The sequence below is a fragment of the Budorcas taxicolor genome, chromosome 10, assembly GCF_023091745.1.
Source record: "Budorcas taxicolor isolate Tak-1 chromosome 10, Takin1.1, whole genome shotgun sequence".
In the NCBI taxonomy this organism is placed as follows: domain Eukaryota; kingdom Metazoa; phylum Chordata; class Mammalia; order Artiodactyla; family Bovidae; genus Budorcas; species Budorcas taxicolor.
In genome coordinates this window covers 20,944,333-20,968,108 of record NC_068919.1, presented here as the reverse complement: position 1 = coordinate 20,968,108, position 23,776 = coordinate 20,944,333, and the positions used below count along the sequence as shown (strand labels likewise).

The following is a 23,776-nucleotide window of genomic DNA, read 5'->3' as shown; positions in this document are numbered from 1 at the left end:
GTATCTCTGTCCTTCCTGCTCCTAGAGCTACCGTTCAAGCAGAAAATAAACTGCCTTTATTACAGAATGGTGTCACGACTCTGTATTGTCCCACAGCTCCAGCCCTAGGGGACACCCCCATAAGGCAGCGAGTAGAGCTGGGACTCCAAGTGGGTATGAGGCCCAGGCCCAGAATCTTTGGTAAGGCTTGAGCTGGAACTGGGCTGAGAGCTGGTCTTGGGCCTGGGCAGGCTCTGTTCTCTTCAGCCCAGCTGCAGCCCACAGTCTAGGTGAGGCCCAGGACGGCCTGGAGCTCCTGAGCCTTGTCGCCAGGCAAGGAGCCCAGTGCTGAATGGAAGCTGTCGGTGTGCTGTTTGGCCAAGAACGTGAGGAGAAGCAGCAGCGCCGCTTTGGTGTCTGGGTGGAGAGTGAAGAGGGAGACGTCTGGGGAGGACTGGCCCGCAATCCTAGCTGCCCCAGGCCCTCCGAGCCCTGCTGCTCTCCGCCTCCCCCCACTGCTCTCCGCCTCCCCCCCCCCAGCCCTGCCCACAACTGCCATCCTCACCTGATGGGATCTTGTTTTCGGCCTGGATGAGGCTGTAAATACGAAGGAGCTCTGGAGCCACGTCTACAACCTGTGGGAAAAGATGGGCCGACTAAGGGACAGAAGAACCTTTGGGCCCCAGCACTGGGGTGGGCAGCGGGAGCCCCGGAGAGGCAGTCTCCCACCTGAGCTGTCTGAGCCTGACACTGATTAACAGACATCCCAAACAACTGTGAACCCTGAGAAGGACCCATGAAACAGGGCAGCAGTAATTTTGCAGGGGGAGGAGGGGTGGCAGGAGGATGGGATTGTGACCACAGATAGCTGATATCATGGCCTCAAGACCAAAAGGGGCTCACACACTCAGGAGCTCCACCAACACAGTCTCTGAAGGCGCAAGACAGAGGTGATAGACACAGGAGCACTGGGGCATGGCTCCAGAGCTAGCCACTAGGTTCAGACAAGTTGTATTCAGAAAGCAGAGCTGCTCTGATTAGAATGGGAGGTGGGGTGGCCCAGCGGAACCAGGCTTCATGGCACACAGTCTAAAAGAGCTCTGGTCTAAGGAAATCAGTTTATGAAAGCTGGGATTTCTGGCTCAGAACAGAGGGTGGAAACAAAGCCTCCCTGAGGAAAAATGCTACATGGTGAGAGGAAGCCCCTTCTCTCGCATTAAAGTCCTGGCTGCCAATCCTGGCAGACTAATGAGAAAGCTGAGAAGGGCAGCTTCAACTGATGCTAACTCTGCCCATCAATGAGACTGGAGCATCAAGCCCCTTGCAAGGGCCCCAGTATCGGGGCTACCTGGTCAGGGCTGCTCTCGTACAGGAAGCTGAAGAGGTGCCCCATGGTGACCCACTCCTCCAGGTCTTCCTTCAGTGGCAGGGCATGCAGCAGTGGGGCCAGCACCTGGACACACGGAAGACTCTGGCCCCTGGCCCTGCATGCTCCGCAGCAGGGTCCCTGGCCTTGCCTGATGCCCCCCAACCTTACCTGGGGCTCCGGTTTCCTCGTGGGACTGGCTATCAGCAGGCGGGCAAGCGCCCCACAGATGTTGTCATGGACACGATCATGGCGTTCTCGCGCCAGGAGGGGCAGCAGGAGCCCCAGAAGTTTAGGGAAGTGTCTGGTCCAAAGTCAAGGAACAGGCACAGGGGCAGACCACTCCCCTCCCGAACGCCAGGGCCACGCTCCCAACCGCTTTCAGGCTCCCCCCTCCTGCAAACTGAGGATACTCCTGGGCAGGGCGACCCCCGTGCTCTGCCAGCACGCCCAGTCCAAAGATGGCATTACTTCGTACCTCGGGGTCTGCCTCCCGGGAGGCACTCAACAGCACGGGGAACAGCCGGGACACAAACTGGGCTGACGCGGCACCCAGGCCTTGAATGGACTCTGCCAGTGTTCCCACTGCAAAAGACTTCTCTGCCACTGTGCAGCCCTGCTTCTGGTGAGGGGAGGAGTGCAAGTCAGCCTGGGACGGGGACAGATATGGGAGGAGGGCACTGGAGCCCGGGAGGAACAGGGTTGGAGGTCAAGAGAATAGAGCACTCACCGTCTTGCAGAGCAGTAATGGCAGGAAGCCAGCAAAGAAGGGGGCAAAGGCATCTCCCCCAGCCGCAGCTGCCAGGGCAGGGATGGCCTCGCCAGCATGCTCCAGCAACATGGCATCGTATTCAGCCTATGGGGCCAGGTCAGACGCTGGAGTGCCAGGGCCAACTCTGAGCCTGGGAGCAGCTGCCGTCGCGATCCTCCACAACTGCAGGTGGTCTCCCCGGAGGGCTGCCCTTGGTCGACAGGATTGGGGGCCCCTCCCAGGCTAGGCTGGTTTGCAGCCCAGCCTTTCCTCCTCCCTGGTTCTCCTATCCCCATCCACTGATCCAAGCCGCCCCAAATCCCCACCGCCAGGAAGCCTTCCTTGAATCTCCACTGCCTCGGTGGGAGAAGGGTTGGTTGTTCAGAGCCACTAGCCGTCTTTGAGCAGCCCCTGTACCCCCAGGCCAAGGCCAAGTGCACTGTCCACCCTGCCCCGTGGAGATGACCTGGTCCCAGCCTGTACCCAAAGCTCTCACCTGGTCATCCTCCTCCTCCTCCTCCTCCTCCTCAGAGTCCTGACAGGCTGTCTGCGGGAAAGGGCGCTCAGCTCGGTCTGGGCTCTCCAGCCCCTTCCCGTCTCCATGGGGTGGAAGGAGGGGGATGTCTCTGACTAGCCCCACCCGGGGCCGGGCCACCTCCTCACCCTGCAGCCCTCCTCACCTTCCTTTGCAGCACAGCTTTGAGTGCCTGGCAGAGCTCAGCAAGCCGCCCAGGGGATTGCAGAGCCAGACCCCCACAGCTGCGCAACACCGCCACCAGGGCCTCCAGCACGGCCATCACCACCTGGCGCTCTCGGTCCCCGTGCACGGCCTGCACGTAGGATGGCACCACCCGGGCCAGGGCGGCCTGCAGAGCTGGGGACACGACTGGCTGAAGCCCTGCTCAGGCCCTGCCCCTCTCCCCACCCACCCCGTTTCCAGGGGCCCTGACCTCCCCTTCTCACCAGCAGTGTTGGATTCCGAGGGGCAGCTTTGACAGGCTTTGTGCAGTGCACAGCAGAACTGACCCAGGGCCTCGTGGGCTGCCTTCCGCACGTTCAGGTGAGGGCACTGCAGCATGAGGAGGGGCGGGACGTGCATGCTGTGTGCAGGGCCAACCCAAGCCCTCTGGCCCTGCTCACCAACCCACCGGTGCACTCACCTCCAGCAGTTTGAACACTTCTTCAAAGACAGTCTCCATGTAGGGAAGGAAAGCAACGCTGTGGACAGACAGACAGACACACCACCATGGAGAAGAGGGTCCCAGGAGGGGTTCCCAGTGCTGGGGAAGGGCTGATGCTCACCTGGTATTCACAGAGATCTCCCCCAGGGCAGCACAGGTGTCTTCCTTCTCATCGAAGAAGGCATTTCCCACACTGTATCTAGAGTAAGGTGGGGAGGCAGCCGCAATCAAGTGCCAAGAAGAACAGAGCTGGCTCTGGGCCCCTGTCTAAGCCAAGGACCCCCTGGACCAGAAGGGCAGCCACCTCACCCTGAGATCTCTGAGTCATCCTCTTCTTCGTCATCCTCCTCCATGAGCTCCTCCTCTTCCTCACCACTGCTCTCATCATCAAAAAGAAGGAATGTGTGGCTTCCGTCGTACTGAGGCTGGATGGGGAGGCCCGGCAAGGACTTCAGCTCAGCTGGGCCCTGGAGAGAGCTCCCATCCCAGGGGTGGCCTTCCCCCACGGGCCCACACCCTCCCCCTGACCTCCCACTCACCACAATGCCCTCAGTGGAACGCAGAGACAGCAGCATGAGTGTGGTGATCTGTGGCAGGTGGGGAGCCAGGCTCTCACCCATTAGCCCTGATAAGGCTGCAAACAGGCTGTACCTAGGAGAGGCAGGTGGAAGCTGTAGAGTCCTGCTTGCTGTAGCCAGGCTGGATGGGGGAGCCCGGGGAACCCATGGTCCAGAACGGGAGGTCTGGGGTCTGGGTGGGGGCAGGGTAAGGGCTCACTCACGTGCAGCGCCGCAAGTCAGGGTCGTCTACCTGGTCGCACAGGCCCAGCCCCAGCTGGCAGCATTCCTCAGCCAGGGGCCTCATGGGCTCTCCTACTGCTCGCACCAGCACCCCAAGCGTCTCTGCGGAGGCAAGGGCATGGTTAGCACCAGGAGCTTTAGGCTAGAGATGTGCAGGGCCAAGGCTTGGGCAACTAGAGGTAGCTGAAGGGGATTCAGAAACCCCTCCCACCCCTGGGTACAGTGCAAGCGAAGAAGACACCTGTGCTGCTTCGGAGCCCATCTCTGTGAACATCAGGTGAGCATCGGCCCTTCCTCGGCCCCAGGAAGCCTGCCAGGAGCCCCTCACTCACCCAGGCTCTGGATCCGAACAGGCTGCAGGTCCTCATGGCTCGTCAACAGGAACTCCCGCAGGTGCGCCATGATGGTAGGGAAGTAGGGAAGCATGGAGGCCTGGGCAGCCGTGGCTATGGATGGAAGGACAGACTTAGAGCTGGCGGGTGAGCTGGGATACCTGCCACAGGCACTGTGAGTGAGTGAACCCCGGGTGCCCACCTCCTGCCTCTGACTCACCAATGGCTCCCAGGGCACTCACAGCCAGCTCCTTGGACCGGGAGCTGCTGGGGGTCCTCAAAGGCTGCAACATACACTCCATAAGCTCCGGAAGGTAGGGCTGCACTTTAGGCCCTGTGGGAAAGGGCACCCCTCTGGCAACCAACCAAGGTTCTCATGCCTGCCTCCAGGGCAATCCGCCTTGTGGCCTCACCGTGCCTGTCTCCCTACCACACCTGTCCCCACCACACGCAGTGGTTCACGGAGCTGCACATCCTTGCCCTTTTGGCCAAAACCACAGCCCCATCCACTGCCTCACACCCCCAAATGCCCTCACTACCTAGGTTCTCCACAAAGTTCTCCAGGGCATAGCAGGCCTTGGCCAGGTGATGTGTGTGCCCAGGAGGCACTGACTTGAGATAGGCGAGGAGCAGTGGCATCACCTCCCCGGAATAGCTGCTGATGTGGGGCTGGGGAGAGGAGAAGGGGGGTCTGAGTCAGCTTAAGTCTAAGTGCTGAGGGCAGCAGGTATGCAGATGGATGAGCTGAGGGGAGGCTGGTCCCTGTGTCGGAGCTGGGGGTTGGGAACTCTGGAATGCTGGCTGCCCACTGTGGCCTTGCTGACCTGTAGGTTCTCTGAGAACTGGCCCAGGGCAAAGAGCGCGGCATTGCGCACAACCTGCGACGGGTCCTCCAGGCTCTTGCACACGATCTGCAGCAGCGGGGGCAGCAGTCTGGATGGGGCAGGACAAGAGGATGGAGTCTGAGGGGCAGGACCTGAGATCCCTGGGCTGAGCCAGGCTGCTGTCTCCCCTGGGAAAACCAAGCTTTCTGTCACCAGATGCTAAGCACCAGCCGCCGGGGTATAGACATTGATCTGCCAGGTCAGGACATTTGAGAGGAAGGGCAGATGCTACTGATGATGAGGCTGAAGCACAAGCGCAGCCCAGGACTGCTGTGGGCGGTGTCCTGTGGGCACACATTCCTCCTCACCATGGCCCACCCTCACTCCAAGACAGCGGAGCAAACACCTCTGCCTGATGTGGTCGCCGGCTCCATCGGAGAGTACTGCCAATACCAGAAGCCCAGCCTTGCGCTGGTATGGGCTCTGGCTCCGCAAGGCCTCTTCCAGCATGGGCATCTAGGGGAGCAGATGGCAGTCTCCTGAGACCCCAGCAAGAGCCTGCCATGCCTACCAGAGCCCAAACATCCTCAGCCTCGGAGGGATCAGGCAAACCTGGGGTTAGGAGCACTGGAAGGTCAGAGTCACACTTACCAACAGGGGACAGAGCTTCTCAGGAGGCAAATGGAGTGCCAGCATGTCCACGACCTGGAATAGGATAGGAAGACCTAGCCGGACTCCATCTCTGCCCCACGACCTTCTCCAACCACCTCACACCCCAGCCACCAGACCCTCCACATTCATCCCACCTGAACAGCAAAGTGCTTGGGGGTCTCCCCAGCCAGCCCAGGATCCAGCTCTTCCTCCTCCACATCCTGGTCCTCAGGATCCAGCTGGCCCAGGGGGGGCTCGGCAGCCATGATGGGAAAAAGGGTGTGCAGCAAAGGTGGCAAGAAACGGTTCTTCAGCAAGGCCTGAAGGGGAAGGATGAAAGGGTGTCCCTGAGAATCTGCTTCCAAGATGGGCTCACATTTAAAATTCTAGCCTTCCAGGCTACAAGGGGTCCAGCAGGAGATTCCCAGTCCCCAAGCCAAGAGCTGGGCTGAGTCCAGGCCAAATCTGGAACACTTTAGCTATGCTATTTTACATATCCCCAAAAGGACCGCAAGCCTCAGGAGTGAGACAGAGAAGGAGATGGGGGTGGGTTGATGTGTGTCAGAAGGCAACTCACCTTGCTCTTGACTTTGACCAAGAAAGTGAGGCAGCAAAGAATCCGCACACGTATTGCATCGCCCAGGGCCACATTTCTAGCCACCTGCCCAGAGACCAGCTCGAATCAGAAACAGGCAAGGAAGCTCCCAGCAGGACGAGCAGCAAGGACAGTGCCAAGCCCAGGCTCACCTCCAGGCAGAATGTGAGGACCTCTGAGAGGTGTGAGGTGATGATGGGCACCTCTGACTCCAGCAGTTCATCCAGGGCCTCCATGGCCTCACAGGCTTTTGCCTGCCAAATAGAGAAGGCACAGGCTTATTATGCTCTTCTTTAGTGGATCAGGCTGAACACTCCTGCAACTTTCCTCCTTCCAACAGAGCTCCCACCCAAATGTCCTTACTTCATCTATGGGGATCAGAGTTTGCACGGCCACGATCAGCTTGGGCACCAACATCCGCGCAAGAGGCTGGAGGACACAAGATGAGATGCATCACAGAAAGCGTGACACAGCCTAATCTCCACCCCAGAAACTGGCAGCTTCCTCAAAGTCTGGACATAGGAGTCCAGGGGCAGCCACCCACAGGATCCCCTCTCAACTGTTAGACAGAATAAAAACCAGGGAAAAAAATCTCAAGTAGATCTGCGTCCGCTAAGGGAAGGACACGAAAGCTCGAGGACAGGAACCAGGAAGGTAAGGGCCCACATCTCACCACATCATCAATGCCGAGGTAAGGGGTCATGGTGGTCAGAGTGCGCAGGGAATAGAAGAGGAGCCCAGGAGAGCCCACCTCACCAAGAGTCTCATTCAGAAGTCGAAGAAGCTCCCGGTGGTGGGGTCGGAAGGCCTCGGGGCGGGAGGTCACCACCACACTTAGAAGCAAAAGCCCCATCTGCTCAGAAGAAGGGTTGAGAGGGAAAAGCTTACAGTCTATCCCGCCTCTGGGTCCCTTCCTCTCACCAACCATGTGACAGTACCTCTCTCTCCGGGATGTGGGGGCTGTGTGTACTGTGCTGAAGAAGCTGCAGGAGCTGAGGCCAGGCCTCCAGGCCTTCTTTCCGAAAAATGGCAGCTGAGAGCTGGGCCAGGCTAAGACTCACAGAATGCCTGCGAACAGGAGAGATTCCCCACCCTCAATCACCCTCCAACTCCCCTTCTGTACACATTGGCTCTGCCTCCCTAGGATGGCCAGGAGAGAAACCTCCAGGTGTGTGCACATGGTCTCTGCCAAGTTGGGACACAGAGACGGCAACTCAGAAAGAAACAAGAAGCATGGTGGGGTTGACCTTATATTGAATTTCAGTTCCATTCTTCTGACTCGAGTTTACCAGACCATCACAGCCCACTCTCAAGAACTTTAGTTTTTAATACATCCCGAGAAAAATTCTTCCTCCACCCTTGATCTAGAAGCAAAGTCCCTGCCCCCCAAGACCCAGCCTAGAGCTGAAAAAGAAGTTACAAACCCGGAGAAGGTCTCAGCCTGGAGTCAGTTAGGACCCCGAGAGGTCGCAGGTAGGCACTTACTCTGTCTCTCTCTGGAGGACCGTCAGGACCAAGGACTTGATGCTGGAACACAGGTGGCAGAAGATTGGTACCCAGTAGCCGCCTCAGTCTGGCCCCGCCCCGCCCCTGGCCCAACCCACCTCTCCCGTTGCTCTGCCGCCAGCCGACGCCAGCGGGTGCTCAGTCGTCTGCGGGTGAGCACGGCCGCGAACTGGCGGATCTGGGACAAGGAAGCAGATACGTGAGGGACCGGGCCGGGACAAGGAAGCAGGCGTTTGGGGGTCCGGGGAAGGACGAGGAAGCGGGCGTGTGAGGACCGGGGCAGAAAGATGCTGAGCGGATGGCCGAGGGTAGGAGCTAGGACTTGACATGTGGCGTACTACAGCTCAGCGGGAAGGGCCAGAAGCCTCACCTGAGGGTCGCCCGCTGAGGCCAGCAGGTCGCAGAGAGCGGACAGGGAGGCGGGGTCCCGAAGAGCGATCTGGAGCTGCTCGGTGGCCTGAGAAGAGCCTGAGGGTCAGAGTCGGGCCGTTCCCGCAATCCCCTACTCGCCCTGGCCCGGTCCCGCCTGCCCCGTACCCGACGGATGCGCTCGGTGTCCGGCAGCAGCAGCTCCCGCAGGATCAGTTCCAGGCCGGCGGGCTCCATGGCAGTAGCGGAGCCGCGGCTGCTGGACCGGGAGGGGGGTTGGGACAGCACGTGGAGGCTCTGAAACCCGCTTCCGGCGGAAAGGGCGTTGCTCCGCGCCCCTCCCGTCACCAGGGTGATTCAACTCCTTCTAGCGGAGTTCGGGCTCCACCGCTTCCGTTGGGCCGAGCGCCGGCTGAGCCGCGGAAACAGGACCCTGGTAATATAAGTTCCCCCAGCGGACAGTTCCCAAGCTCCGCGGAGAATTCCAGTTCCGTGCATTTCGCGGCCGACCCGGCTTCCTAGGGAACATTGCCCTTAACGGCAGGGCATGAGTTCCTATATCCAGACCAAACCTTTTTCTTAATAAATTTTATTTTGGTATTGTAAAAAGAAAAATCAGGCCCAAAACTAAAAGCAACTTAAAAAATTCAAATATATACTCCTTATAATAATAGAGATTTATAATTTCCAGGCCCTCTCTGGTGAAGGGAGACCCAAAGGGCAAAGGGGAAGGCAACAAAACCACCACACAAGTCAGTCACTCAATCGAAGAGATGTTGGTAAGAGACCAATGAATGGGGGGGGGGGGGGGGGGCAGCATGAAGAAAGGGAAAGAGCAATGGTTTTGCCACCCAAAACTCAGTCCATCTTGAGGTTAACATAGATGTAGCGGATGAACTTTAGGGAAGAAAAAAAGGAGATGGTGCCCAGCATGAGGAAGAAGACGTATCCAGTGAGTAAGGAGTAGCCAAAGAACTCTACTGTCTGTACCGTCCCTGACATGTTGGAGCGACGGGCATAGTAGAAAACGGAGTAGAGGAAGATGAAGAGCCCAGTGGAGCCAACACTCAGCACAGAGCGCCACCACCAGCGGTGATCCTCTCCAGACAGCTGGAAGTAGGTGAGTGCGATGGAGATGCAAGCCCCCACACTCAACAGGATGGCGAAGACGAAGAAGAGGATGCCGTACAAAGTGTACTGCTCCCGACCCCATACCGTGGCAAAGATGTAGTACAGCTCCACAGAGATGGCACTGTGAAGAGAAGACACGGTATACAGCATTTAGAGGACTGTGCATTGCCAGCGCAGCAGCCAGGCCAAAATCCAGCCACCACCCCTCCGTGTTACCGGCTCACTGTGGAAAGTGGGCCCTCTCCACTTCTTGCCCTGGAGTTCCTGGCTTGATGGGGATTGTTTTTAACCTATGATTAGCTGCTCTCATTTCAAGAACATCTTTGGTAGTTTGAGAGCAGATTTTGTCTGTTCTGTTTTGCACTGCATTTGCCTGGCATGAAAAGGTACTCAACAAACTGAGCAATCAAATGGGTTTTAAGCCCCACATGGTGTCACTAAGGTCAGAAACTAGGAAGACAGTGAAAGGAGCAATGTCTCTGGAGAGCTTTTCAAATTAGACACCCTCATATTTGAACTGATTCTCCTGCTTGGAGAAAGGAACCACTTAGTGATCTCTTAATGGTACAGCTGAACCAGGGACCATCACTGACATTGGGTTAGGGTACTGGTGAGTAGGGAAGGGGAAAGTTAAGGTCAGGATCCTGAGAGTGATGGCCACAGAATAAAGGGAGGATACCTGAAAGGTAGGAAGCCACCAACAGTCATGTGGACGAGCGTAGACTTGTACCAGGGCTGGGGCGGGATTTCCCGGGCGATGTTCTTGGTGCGACAAGGTGCATCAAAGGGGCTAGCGTTGTTCTTCCCGAAGATGCCTCCAATGACAGTGAGGGGAAAGCCCACCAGCAGCCAAACCGTTAGAAGCAGAAGGATGGTAGTGGCTGGCAGAGCCTGTGTTGAGCCATTGGCCCAGTGCACGGAGTTCACCACACTCCACGTCAGGAAGAAAGGCACTGCAGGGATGGGCCCCCAGAGGGAGGGTCAGCACTAGGAGCTACATCCCTGGGAACACCAATCACACTGGACCTAAAGGGGTGAGGAGTGAAACATCCTGCTCCCAGACTGACTCCACCCCTTCATGTCTCGTTCTTTGCTCCCTGGCTTACCAACACTCCCTCCTCTACCCATTATCATTGAGGATCAAGGCAAGCCCGTTACACAATGATCTAAGAATGACACAAATCCACCTGCCTCCAAGAACTTATCCTGCCATGGCACTGCTTGACTCCTAGCATGAGACATTCCTTTGAATTAAGGCCCTGTTTTCAGAAAGCCTTGGTTCAAATGTAAATGTGATGGAACAGAAATCAGACACTTGATTTGGAAACACAAAAGGTTCAGAATGCAAATTACTGTCTTTGAAAGGACAAGCTGGCTTGAAAGGCTGGAGTGGGGTAGCCCACTTCCAAATTAAAAAAGCTTCGGGAAAAAGAAAGGCAGTATCAAAAGATAAATTCAAAAACGTTATTTCAGTGGAATGGTTGAGAATACAGGCTCTAGAATTTGATTGCCTAGTTATGAAACCTGATTCACTGCTTTTTAGAAGTACAATCTCAGGCAAGTTACCCAACCAGCCTTAAGCTCAAGTTCCTCATCTGTAAAATGGGAACAATAGTACCAACTTCATAAAGTCAGCAATGAGGATTAAATGAGATGAAGGCATGTCAAGTGCTCATCATGCTGCTTAGAACATTTTAACAGAGAAGGCAATGGCACCCCACTCCAGTACTCTTGCCTGGAAAATCCCATGGATGGAGGAGCCTGGTGGGCTACAGTCCATGGGGTCGCTAAGAGTCGGACACGAATGAGCGACTTCACCTTCACTTTTCACTTTCATGCAATGGAGAGGGAAATGGCAACCCACTCCAGTGTTCTTGCCTGGAGAATCCCAGGGACGGAGGAGCCTGGTGGGCTGCCATCTATGGGGTCACATAGAATCAGACACGACTGAAGCGACTTAGCAGTGGGGCAGCAGAACATTTTAAAGGCTTAATCATTTTTAACTATGGAAAAAAATGCACTTTTGTCTTTTGAATGTTTTTTTTTAGTGTTTTTTTTTTTGCCTATTTTCATTCCCTTAAATCTTACTTGGACTCTAACTCAGGTTCCACAATGTGTTCTAAGTTCCTAAATTGGCCCACCAGGAAACAGGCAGTCATACCAGAGAAGAGACTGGTGGTGAGAATGATGTTCCACACCCAGCGCTCGCCTCCAATCTGCCGGTAGAAGTGGCTGGACACGTAGCCAGAGATGCAGCAAGTCAGGGCATACAACAAGATGGCTGCTGAATTAATAGCCCCGTGACGGTGCACGTTGAACATGCCCAACAGCGCCATGACAATAATCCCTGCAGGGTGGTAGTGGAAAGCCTGTGTTAGATCTCACTTATCCCACTTCAGAGAGATCAGCCAGCCCCCTTTCTCCCAGACCCAGGGCTTCCAATATCCCCCAGTTCTCTTGTCCAGAAAACCCACAACAGAATATATGCATCCTTGCTAGAGCCATCCCACCACCCCTTAGGTCTGCCCTTCACCTTGGACAGAAAAGATCTGCAGATCTTTTTCTGAACAAACCACCTACTTAGTGCTACCCCTTGAGAGAAATCCCTGATTAATTGTTATCACCTCACCAGTGCCAAGGGCCAGGAACTGGGCACCCACACCAAGCACAGCACAGAGCAGACCACGGTATGGAGGGAAGCGGAAGACATCTGTATGGATAATTTTCCAGCCATTGTCACTTTGGTCAAAGTCATCACCAGAACCTGCAGAGGTTGTCTCTTCATCTAAGTTGTACCGAGCCAGGTCATTTCGAAGCACACGCATGAGAATAACAGCCACAAAACCCACCAGTAAAAACACAAGCACCATGGAATTGATGATGGACAACCAATGGATTTCCAGTGTTCGGGGAAAGAAACCATCATCACCACGGCGCCTGTCACTCCGACGCTCAACTGACGTCTCAGACCAGCGCACGCTGTAGGTGTGGGTAAGGCCTAGGAACTCATCAGGTCGTAGCCCATCTAAACTGTGGGGCTTGACGTCCCGCACTGAGACATTGGCAAATATAATTCGATCTCCATGGAATTCTAGGTGGAAGTCCAAATGGGTCCAGAGTCCTATCTTGTGGCTGTGAGGCAGGAAGCCACTCTCCTCCATGTAGCCCACAAAGCCACGGATTGGCAAGTCGTCCACCACAAATTCAAAGTAATATAGTTCCTCAATGGCCTGGCGTAGCTGTTCCACCTACAGAGAGCAAGTCAGGAGTCAGACAAGGCCTCCCCAAGCAATGGATTAGAGCAGGATTTCAGCCTCAGCACTAATGACATTTTGGGCTAGAGGCTTCTTTGTTGTTGGGGGGCTGTGCACTGTAAGATGCTCCATCCCTAGCTTCTCACTAAACGTCAGCAGCATCCCCCAATCCCAACAATCAAAAATATCTCCAGACATTGCCAAATGTCCCTTGAGAGACAAAACCCCTCTGCTGAGAGCCACTGGATCAGACCCTAGTATGCTGTGATTCTCCTAAATGAACAAGTATGATTTGTCAGGATGAAGGCCTAGAAGGAGAGGGAGAAGGTATAGGAAGGCCTAGAGTAGACCAAGGGAAAATGCCCTAAGATAGGAATCGCTGCAGAAAACAGCATGACAGGCAAAACAGAGTGTAAAGGAACCAGTTAACATAGCTGAGAGGTAGGAATGGAAAAAAATGACTACGTAGGAGTTGGGACCTTACGACCAACAGAGAAGCTTCAAGTCAGGAGCCCTGGGCTCTCATATCAACTCTGCAATCCACCATCTATGTAGTCTCGAAAAAAGTTACTTCTGAGCAAGGATGTTTCTGTATCAACCAACTGTCCTGCCTGTCACATAAAGTTGTAGTTAGAATCAAATCAGATCATTTCCATACAGGTGCTTTGAAAACCATAAACTCAAGGTCCTGGGAGGGTGGGCTGAGTCCCAGTCACTGTGGAGAGGCTGACCTGTGCGGAACTGAGCTGCATGTGGCACAGAACTCTCTTCTCCACATTCTCCCGAAAGCGGATCTCGTACAGAGACTCTGCCATTCGGTCCCCATCCAGCACTTCGCCCAGGCTGAGGCTTTTGTGGCGTATCTTCTCAGGGCAGCAGACTGGAAGCTGATAGTAGTGGTAAGTCTCCTGAGGATTATGGTAAGGTCCCACTTTGTTGACATACAGAATGACGGGGTCGCCGGCCTTGTAGTGTGTCACAGCTTCCACCCCCGGCTCACAGCCTGTGAGCAGCAGCAGCAGCAGGAGCGGCCACCACCGGCAGCTCCAACTTCGAGGGTGCCCTAGGACTGTCATCCTCAAGGCAGCGGAACCTGTTTGAGCGAGTCCTGCAGTTATGGGAACCAGGGATCAAATGACGCCCCAGGTCAGGTTCTTCGAACTGAAGCCGATGGCTCCAATTCCTCCCCTTGGCCTTTCCTCCCATCCCTCGGGAGGCCACCACCCCCCGACCCCACCGCCACACCACACCAAGTCTCTCTAGCCCGAGCACTAGGTTCCGCCTCTGCTCTTGTAGTCCTCTGAAGCCGGGGTTCCCCCTCTAGCAGACCGCCTGCCTGGGACCTCCCCGCGAGCCCCACCAGCCCATTTCCATGGCAACGCCACGCGGCCCCGCACCTCCGGCACCTTCCCGCTGTAGCCCTGGGGTGCTCTCCACGCGGGAAGGGCTGGCCGAGGAGGCCTCTGCGGCCCCGTAGCCGCTCTTGCGCTCCAGCCGGGGTCTCCCCCAGAGCGGCGCGCTAGCGGGGTGCCTGAAGAGGACTTGACGACCGACCTCCACGGGGCTGGCCGCCGCGGTGCCTGATCACAGCGGCTGCGGCCGCACCGCAAAACGTCGCGCTCGGCTCACCTCAGTGCCGCCGGAGGAACTTTCTACGGCTGGAGGCTCGGCCCACCTCTGCAGGCCCAGCGACTCTCCGCTAGTGCGTCGCCCGACGCAGGGCCCTCCGGGCAATCGAAAGGGCAGCTCGGGACACGTCAATCTTACCCTTTCCGCCTCCGCCCGCGGGGACCTCAGCCCCGCGGAAAACTCCTTTCCGGGAGCTTGGAGCGAGCCACGCCCCCGGCTGAAGCCGCTGCTACGCTGTCCTGTTTCCCCCGGAGGGGTTGCGGTTGAGACCTCGCTACGAGGACACAAACACCTTTTTTTGGATAAGAATCGCCGACAGTCCGGTCCCCTCTCCTCAGGAATTTTGGGGTTGGACGCCTAAGAGCAGTGCCTGCAGCGCGCACCTAGCGACCGTCCGGATCCCGGGGGCAGCTAGCCCACGCCTAGTGGATGCCCGAAGAGTTTGCCGGCTGAACCAACGGGACTCGCCGCCGAGCGCTCAGGTCGAGTCCCGAGAGGCGGTTCAAGGTTCCCACCGAGGACGAGGATGAGGCTTTGGGCGTTGCTGTGCTAGGACAGCGAGGACACAGCCCGTACAACGGCCCTAGAGTCGGATCTCACCTCACGGCTGCTCTGCCAACAGTCATAAATGGCCTCTTGCCAGAAACCAAATACGTAAATAAAAGTATCTTCCCGAGGCTGTACTGGAGGCCTCCTTGACTGTATAGTGACCGTCCTGTGTCCGACAATAGGCAGGCCTGGGCCAGGTCTGGTGCAGAGGCAGGCAAAGAGATCGGGTTTTTTACCCCGTGAGTTGGGCAGCCTGACGCTTATTATTAATTGCAGGTAAAGCATCTTAACATGCCTTGATCGATGTTTTTATTTTTATTTACCTGTGTGTATGTGTTTGTTGTAGTTTGGTCGCTCAGTCGTGTATGACTCTTTGCGAACCCATGGACTGCAGCACACCAGGCTTCCCTGTCCTTAACCGTCTACTGCAGCTTACTCAAACTCATTCATGTCCATTGCGTCAGTGATGCCATCCAACCATCTCATCCTCTGTCGGCCCCCTCTCCTCCTGCCTTCAGTCTTTCCCAGCATCAAGGTCTTTTCTAATCAGTCAGCCCTTCTCATCAAGTGGCCAAAGTATTGGAGCTTCAGCTTCAGCATCAGTCCTTCCAATGAGTTATCAGGATTGATATCCCTCAGGATTGACTGGCTTGATTTCCTTGCTGTCCAAGGGACTCTCAATAGTCTTCTCCAACACCACAGTTCCAAAGCATCAATTCTTCGGCGCTCAGCCTTCTTTATGTCCAACTCTCACATCCATACATGACTACTAGAAAAACCACAGCTTTGACTAGACGGGCCTTTGTTGGCAAACTAATGTCTCTGCTTTTGAATATGCTATCTAGGTTGGTCATAACTTTTCTTCCAAGGAGCAAGCATCTTTTAATTTCATGGCTGTAGACACAATCTGCAGTGATTTTGGAGCCCAAGAAAATAAAGTCTGTCACTTTTCCATTGTTTCCCCATCTATTTGCCATGAAGTGATGGGACTGGATGCCAAGATCTTAGTTTTTGAATGTTGAGTTTTAAGCCAGCTTTTTCATTCTCTTCTTTCACCTTCATCAAGAGGCTCTTTAGTTCCTTTTCGTTTTCTGACATAAGGATGGTGTTATCTGCATATCTGAGGTTATTGATATTTCTCCCGACAATTGATTCCAGCTTGAGTTTCATCCAGCCTGGCATTTCGCATGAAGTACTCTGCATATAAGGTAAATAAGAAGGGTGACAATATACAGCCTTGTACTCCTTTCCCAGTTTGGAACCAGTCTGTTGTTCCATGTCCAATTCTAACTGTTGCTTCTGACTTACGTACAGTCTTCTCAGGAGGCAGGTAAGGTGGTCTGGTATTCCCATCTCTTGAAGAATTTTCCACAGTTTGTTGTGATCCACACAGTCAAAGGCTTTAGAGTAGTCAATGAAGCAAGAAGTAGATGTTCTTCTGGAATTCTCTTGCTTTTTCTATGATCCAGCAGATGTTGACAATTTGATCTCTGGTTCCTCTGCCTTTTCTAAATTCAGCTTGAACATCTGGAAGTTCTTGGTATGTGTTTGAGCATCTTTTAATTTTTTATTGCAGATTATTCTAGAAAAGTTTATTCTGTCAAGGGATCTGGTCATTAGGGAAGTTCCTATGGAGATCAGACCTAGGGTCGGTGACTATTTTTGGCCACTTGGGAACAACTTAAGGTTCCTTTTACTCGAGTAAAGAAAGTGCAAATTGTTAAGTGACTTCTGGCTTGAGAAGTCCTTCATTTACTCCCTCCCTCCCTGCAGGAGGAGGTGAGGTTCCAGGATGTAGGGGTTGAGATTTTTAGACAATGAGTTTACAAAATTAGAAAAGTAATTACAAATTAGAAAAGTAACTTAGAGTGGCTTTGGAATAATCTTTTACGTGACAACCCCCTGGTCTCTAAACCTGGGCCTCTTTCACAGTTAACAGTCACTCCCTCCTCGCCCCCAATAAGATCAGTGCGACCAGGATTCCTCTGCTTTTCTCTCAAGTATCTTCCAAATTACTTTCCGTCCTGCCTTGGTGCTGGCCCTATCCCCTCAACTAAGTTGACAGCCACCTTGCTTTTCTCTTGGTCATCTCTCCCTTTGTATCTATTTTCCACACTGTTGCTGCAAGTTTTTTTTCTTTTTTTAATCTTAAAGATGTCCTATTTCCAGCAACAGTGATTCTTTTTTTAAAAAAAATTTAATATGATTTTTAAAGCTTTCTTTCCATTTAGTTATTACAGAATATTATCTGTATTCCCCATGTTGTACATCCTTGAGCGTATCTTACACGCAGTAATTTGTATCTCCCATTCCCCCACCTCTATATTGTCCCTCTCTCCCTCCTCACTGGTAACCACTCGTTTGTTTTTTTAATCTGTGAGTCTGCTTATTTTTGTTAAATTCACTAGTTTGGGACTTCCCTGGCAGTCCAGTGGTTGAGACTTCTTGCTTCCAATGCCTGGAACATGGTTGGGGAACTAGGATCCCACATGCCTCGAAGTGCGACCAAAAAAAAGTAAATTCACTAGTTTGCAACAACAGTTCTTAAATCTCAGTATGCATCAGGTTCAGCTAGAAACTTATTATAAACAGAGATACCTGGGTCCCCTCCCAAATCAGGATCTTGGGGAGGACATTACTGGGCATCAGTATTTTTTAACAAGCTCTGATTTTGATGCATACCAAAATTTAACCCTAAGTACATAGGACAGAGCAAAAAAAAAAAAAACTCGGCATATTAGGCCTCTCAGACCTGGATCTAAATTACTTCTGCAGGTACAGTCCCCTCTGGAACCTTATCCTGTATTTAAATTGAAATCTTGAATGTCTTATTTTCTCAGGCCTGCAAGCTTCATATAGTTCCTTCTGCTTATACTGTTCAATCCACCATTCCCTGCTTAACTTTCTTTTGAACAGTACAAATGCCACCTTCTTGCGTCTCCTTTCAGACTTTGTTTATAGAACTTTATCTCACTGTACTATTTCATTAACTTCTTATGTGTCCATCTCCCTTGCTAATTGCTAACTCCTCACAGGGGGATTATAATTTATCCATTTTGGTATCCTTAGCAAAGGATAAATCCTTAGCAAGCACAACCTAGCAGTGTTTTTGTATACAGTAGGCAACTTAATGGAAACAGTGACAGACTTTATTATCTTGGGCTCCCAAATCACTACAGATGGTGACTGCAGCCATGAAATTAAAAGATGCTTACTCCTTGGAAGAAAAGCTATGACAAACCTAGATAGCCTATTAAAAAACAGAGGCATTACTTTGCCAACAAAGGTCCATCTAGTCAAAGCTATGGTTTTCCAGTAATCAAGTATGGATGTGAGAGTTGGACCATAAAGAAAGCTGAGCACCAGAATAGATTCTTTTGAACTGTGATGTTGGAGAAGACTCTTGAGAGTCCATTAGACAGCAAGGAGATCAAACCAGTGAATCCTAAAGGAAATCAGTCCTGAATATTCTTTGGAAGGACTGATGCTGAAGCTGAAGCTCCAATACTTTGGCCACCTGGTGTGAAAAGCTGACTCATTAGAAAAGACCCTGATGCTGGAAAAGATTGAAGGCAGGAGGAGAAGGGGCCGACAGAGGATGAGATGGTTGGATGGCATCACCGACTCAATGAACATGAGTTTGAGCAAGCTCTGGGAGTTGGTGATGGACAGGGAAGCCTGGAGTGCTGCAGTCATGGGTTCGCAAAGAGTCAGACATGACTGAGCGACTGAGGTAGCTTAATACACATTCCTTGCATGAACTGATTTACCTACTGTACATGATAAGAACAGAGGTGCCACCAAGCTGCCTGTCCAGGGGAGCAGAAGACAGGTGGGGCTGGGTGAGCCTCCTTACCGTGGTGTGTCCTGGACAGCTGCTCGTGTGGATAGACTGAGGATATAGATCTGACTCCAACAGGATTTTCAGCCACCCTGCCAGCAGGATTGTCAATAAATGAGAATTTACCAGTAGCCAGAAGGATTGTCAATAAATGAGAATTTACCAGTAGCCTATGGCATAATCTGTTGAAAGTTTTGTTTTGGAGGATGGAAGATAAATTTGATTCTTCCCTTGTGTGTGTTATTCCTTGTGTGCCATCCCCCACCCCCCCAACATCTTAAACCCAGATAACCTCTCTTCCTCTGTCTTTCCCACCAGACTCGTTTCATTTCACAGAGACCTGCAACCCCTCCCCCTGCCCTGTGGCCTTTTTCTCGCTTGTCTTCCTAACCCACACAACTTAGGTCTTTAGCCACCTTCTTGCCTGAGTTCTTGATTATCTCCCACTGCAGCTGCCAAGTGAAATCTTAATCTTGGGTCAGTTTGTCTGTTAATGTTCAAGCACCAATATCCAGGATGCTAAAAGAATCAACACTACACTGTGTTAGGATTGTGTCCATAAGCTGGGTTTTCCGATAGTGGGACCATCAGTGCTGCCCGGTGTCCATTTTCCCAGTCAGCTCTCTCCCATTCTCCACAAGCCTTTCTTCTCAGATCTTTGACTTCATGCCCCTTCTCTCATCAGCTGACCTTCCTTACAGCCTAGCGGGAGAGGCAAGCAAGAAAAATCACAGGCGCTGCATTAGAGAAAGCATTGGAGCCACGGGAGTGCTCAGGAGGGAGGGGCGTCTGATCTGGTCCTGAGCAGCCAGTAAAGGCTTCCCTGAAACAGCGCATCAGCTAAGCCCTGGAGAGAGCCACAGTCTGCCAGAACAGAGGAGAAGCGGTTGTTTGGCTGGAACATTGCACGTATGTTACAACAGAAAACTGGAGAGGCAAGTGGGGTCAAATTTGAAGTCACATAGAAGAATTTCAAGTTGATCCTAAGGAGAATGGGGAGGCACTGAATTGTGGGAACAAAATCAGATTTATTCCCCTGATTTCAGGGTGAACACACCAAGGGGAGAGGAGCAGAAGGCTTGTTGGAGTCATCAGTGAAGAAATGAGGGGTCTTGATGAGATCCTTAGGAAGGATGTTAAGGTCAGGAAATAAGGCTTGTAACAGAACCTTATTTCTATTAGGACTAGAGGGAGAAATAACAGAAATAAGGTTCTGTTACAGGGATGGATGGTGGGAGAGGCTCCAGTGAATCCTGGGGAATGGCTGGCTGGATGTAAGGAAAACTGGAGTCCAGGGTCATGGAAGGCAAGATAAGTGTGCATTTCAAGGTTAAGAGGCATCTCCAGCCCCACCCCATACATCCGAGTGATCCTTGTACCTGTCTTTATTCATATAAAGGTATGGAAGTGATGTTTTTTTTTATTTTGGAGCCTAGGCCTCAATTGGTCATGCAGCTTCTGTTTTTTTTTTTTCACTTGGAATTCAGTGCAAACTATGTAAGGCAACTTGAGCTAGTCTACTGAATAATGACATGATATGCATAGCTCAGTTGGTAAAGAATCCGCCTGCAATGCAGGAGACCCTAGTTCGATTCCTGGGTTGGGGAGATCCCTGGAGAAGAGATGGGCTACCCACTCCAGTATTCTTGGGCTTCCCTTGTGGCTCAGCTGGTAAAGAATCTGCCTGCAATGCGGGAGACCTGGGTTTGGGTTGGGAAGATCCCCTGAAGAAGGGAAAGGCTACCCAGTCCAGTATCCTGGCCTGGAGAATTCCATGGACTGTATAGTCCATGGGGTCACAAAGAGTAGAGCACGACTGAGCGACTTTCACTTCACTTCACTTATGCAGAAACAAACCAGCCTAGTTGAGATGTCACCAGATGAACTACCCAAGTGAGTCCAGCTCAATCTGTTAAAAAAAAAAAAAGCCACCTCCACAAAAAGAATATTTTAGATTCCTTAGAACATGCTTCTACAATACCTTACCATTCTCTGTAATATTCTCACACTCAGGTGTTTCTCATGCTGGATTATAAACACTAGTAGCATAGGATCTCTATTGGTCTGACTGGTAATTTTCTTCCAGGATGCCACACACTGCCTGGCACATAGCAGGTACTCAATAAACATGACTGGTTGAAAGGACCAGATCCATGGAATGAGTCTCACCCGATTACAAAGGGATAATTTCCAGCAATGAAACTGCATTTCCTCTCAGGCCTTGCGGCCAGTGGTGGATGGAAGGTGAATTATGATGTGTGCAGAACATGGGACCTTGGGGAGTTCCGTAACCAAGAGGAGAAAGAAGTAACAACAGCCAGTGTAGACAAAAATAATTGCTTCTCCCTTCTTCCCCTTCCAAGTTCCTAGTGGAGAGCTAAGCCCAGCATCCCAGACCTGTGTGACTGCATAGGCAAGCTTTTGGAGACTTTAACTTCACTTTGGTACCCTAGCCTACAGCAGCTTAAGGTGTTGGCTTTCTAGGCAGACAGGAGGCTTTTAAGTAGCAAAGCTCCCTGCACTCAACAAGCCCAACACCATGGGGAAGGGAGACGTGGAAGCACCACCCACCTCGGCCTACCGCTCTGTCATGGAGGAGTATGGTTATGAAGTGGGCAAAGTCATTGGCAATGGCTCCTATGGGACAGTGTATGAGGCTTACTACACAAAGCAGAAGGTCATGGTGGCTGTCAAGATCATCTCGAAGAAGAAGGCCTCTGAGGACTATCTTAACAAGTTCCTGCCCCGTGAGATACAGGTTGGAAAGGGGTCTAGAAGAGGGCACTGATAGCAAGATACTTAATGGTTCTCAAAAGGGGTACGGTTAGGAGGGGGTGGAGCCAGAAACCACTAAACTACAACTGAATGACTCACTAGGGAGCTAGGAAAATTTAAGTTTCTTTCCACCTCACCTTCAGACCCTCCAAAAGTAAGAGTACAAAACGCAAGGTTTGTCCGTAGGCCACCAGCCCTCTGGGGTTTGATTCTGTTGCAGAGTTCTAAAAAAGCAGCAGTGGGAGAGGAGGAGGGCTGGAGCACAGCTCCCTGCCTGGGTTTGATGGGTCCCTCTTCTGGAGCCAGGTGATGAAGGTCCTGCGGCACAAGTATCTCATCAACTTCTATCAGGCCATCGAGACCACATCCCGGGTCTACATCATTCTGGAGCTGGCTCAGGGTGGTGACGTTCTTGAGTGGATCCAGCGCTACGGGGCCTGCTCTGAGCCCCTTGCTGGAAAGTGGTTCTCCCAGCTGACCCTGGGCATCGCCTACCTGCACAGCAAAGGCATCGTGCACCGGTGAGGGCGCTGCCACTCAGACTGGGGCCTTTGGGCTCCAGGGGGTTTTATGCACGTCTCCTACTTTCTGCCCCCTTTCCCTCACCCTCCCCTCCTTGATCTCCCTCCTGAGTATCTAGGCCCATTCATCCGCTTTAATCGTCTCATCAAGAACATTTTTTTTTAAGAACATATATTAAGTGCCCCCTGTGAGCAGAGCACTTTATGAAAAGTGATGGTAAGCTCCCAGTAGTCCTTAGTGTCCATCCTCTCCCCTTTGGGTTCTGCTCACAACTCCCTGGCTTTCCTTCCTCTCTGCCCTGTGTCCTCATATTGGCATCTCTCTCCCTTTGCCTGTCCTCATTTCTAGCCTCTGACCCCTGGCCCTTCAGCTCCCAGTCTAATACTAAGCCCTCTCCTGACCCCCAGCCTTTCTGCTGCTGGTAGGGACTTAAAGTTGGAGAACCTGCTGCTGGACAAGCGGGAGAATGTGAAGATATCGGACTTTGGCTTCGCCAAGATGGTGCCTTCTAACCAGTCTGTGCGGAATAGCCCTTCTTACCGCCAAGTGAATTGCTTCAGCCACCTCAGCCAGACCTACTGTGGCAGCTTTGCTTATGCCTGCCCGGAGATCTTGCTAGGCTTGCCCTACAACCCCTTTCTGTCTGACACCTGGAGCATGGGCGTCATCCTCTACACTCTGGTGGTCGCCCGTTTACCCTTTGATGACACCAATCTCAAGAAGCTGCTGAAAGAGACTCAGAAGGAGGTCACTTTTCCACCTAACTATGCCATCTCCCAGGAGTGCAAGGTGCTGGCTCCCCTACGAGGGCTGAAGCCTTGGGTGCCCCATAGGGAGGGAATACCCAACCTAGACCTCCTGATCCAGGGGAAGGCTCCTTGCCACCAGGGCCATCTCACGCCTACTCTCTGCCCTAGAATGGCAGGGAGGGCTTAAAGGGCCAACCCCTGGGCTTGCACCTGGGACGAATGATAAGCAGGTTTTAGTCTCTATCTCTTGGAGAAGGAAATGGCAACCCACTCCAGTACTCTTGCCTGGAAAAACCCATGGGCAGAGGAGCCTGGTAGGCTGCAGTCCATGGGGTCGCTAAGAGTCGGACATGACTGAGCGACTTCATTTTCACTTTCCTGCATTGGAGAAGGAAATGGCAACCCACTCCAGTGTTTTTGCCTGGAGAATCCGAGGGACAGAGGAGCCTGGTGGGCTGCCGTCTATGGGGTCGCACAGAGTCGGACATGACTGAAGCGACTTAGCAGCAGCAGCAGCAGCAGTCTCTATCTCTAGGCCAGAAGACAGGAGGCTTTTAAGGGTAAAGTCAGGGCCATACTCCCTTTCACCAGAGTGGTGTGATGGGCTATCCTGCTTCTTCCTTAGGTCCAGCTGCTCATTGCCTGTGTGGCACAGTAGGGGGCCAGCTCAGCCAAGACCTCTCTCTCCCCTGCCCTAGAACCTGATCCTCCAGACGCTACGCCAAGCCACCAAGCGTGCCACCATCCTGGACATCATCAAGGATCCCTGGGTGCTGAAGTTCCAGCCTGAGCAACCCACCCATGAGATCAGGCTACTCGAGGCCATGTGCCAGCCCCCCAGCACCACTAATCGTCACCAGTCCTTGGAAATCAGTACCTGAAAGTGGCAGAGGGGGGAGGGGGGTTGAAAGAGGAGCAAAGCAGGAGGGTCTGGGGATAAAAATCTTTTATACCAAAAATAAATAAATCTCA

General features: G+C 52.9%; 3 protein-coding genes across 6 annotated transcripts; 1 reads left to right on the top strand and 2 right to left on the bottom strand.

The window, feature by feature from the left end:
• Positions 1–11: 11 nt before the first annotated feature.
• Positions 12–8,681, bottom strand: IPO4 (importin 4). The gene is made up of 30 exons (XM_052646269.1): positions 8,523–8,681; positions 8,356–8,442; positions 8,084–8,163; positions 7,965–8,006; positions 7,418–7,547; positions 7,153–7,332; positions 6,843–6,908; positions 6,632–6,733; positions 6,462–6,545; positions 6,040–6,204; positions 5,885–5,938; positions 5,640–5,749; positions 5,234–5,342; positions 4,949–5,078; positions 4,630–4,743; positions 4,410–4,523; positions 4,059–4,179; positions 3,817–3,928; positions 3,587–3,702; positions 3,399–3,476; positions 3,257–3,314; positions 3,060–3,165; positions 2,777–2,970; positions 2,593–2,643; positions 2,076–2,201; positions 1,759–1,967; positions 1,517–1,649; positions 1,328–1,432; positions 545–614; positions 12–396 (listed from the first exon to the last, which is right to left on the bottom strand). The coding sequence occupies exons 1-30, from the start codon at positions 8,589–8,591 to the stop codon at positions 266–268; spliced, it is 3,246 nt and encodes a 1,081-aa protein (XP_052502229.1). The 5' UTR covers positions 8,592–8,681; the 3' UTR covers positions 12–265.
• Positions 8,682–8,963: 282 nt separating this feature from the next.
• TM9SF1 (transmembrane 9 superfamily member 1) lies at positions 8,964–14,433 on the bottom strand. Of its 4 annotated transcripts, none has more exons than XM_052646273.1 (6): positions 14,369–14,433; positions 13,471–13,832; positions 12,115–12,733; positions 11,647–11,832; positions 10,165–10,438; positions 8,964–9,606 (listed from the first exon to the last, which is right to left on the bottom strand). In XM_052646273.1, the coding sequence occupies exons 2-6, from the start codon at positions 13,813–13,815 to the stop codon at positions 9,213–9,215; spliced, it is 1,818 nt and encodes a 605-aa protein (XP_052502233.1). In that variant the 5' UTR covers positions 13,816–13,832; positions 14,369–14,433; the 3' UTR covers positions 8,964–9,212. The 4 variants fall into 4 exon arrangements, with proteins under 4 accessions (XP_052502233.1, XP_052502232.1, XP_052502230.1 ...); XM_052646272.1 differs by having other exon boundaries at positions 13,471–13,847; positions 14,369–14,388; XM_052646270.1 differs by lacking the exon at positions 14,369–14,433 and adding an exon at positions 14,137–14,275 and having other exon boundaries at positions 13,471–13,847.
• Positions 14,434–21,297: 6,864 nt separating this feature from the next.
• Positions 21,298–23,722, top strand: TSSK4 (testis specific serine kinase 4). Its single transcript, XM_052646225.1, has 4 exons — positions 21,298–21,516; positions 21,840–22,054; positions 22,481–22,844; positions 23,503–23,722. The coding sequence occupies exons 1-4, from the start codon at positions 21,298–21,300 to the stop codon at positions 23,683–23,685; spliced, it is 981 nt and encodes a 326-aa protein (XP_052502185.1). The 3' UTR covers positions 23,686–23,722.
• Positions 23,723–23,776: the final 54 nt, after the last annotated feature.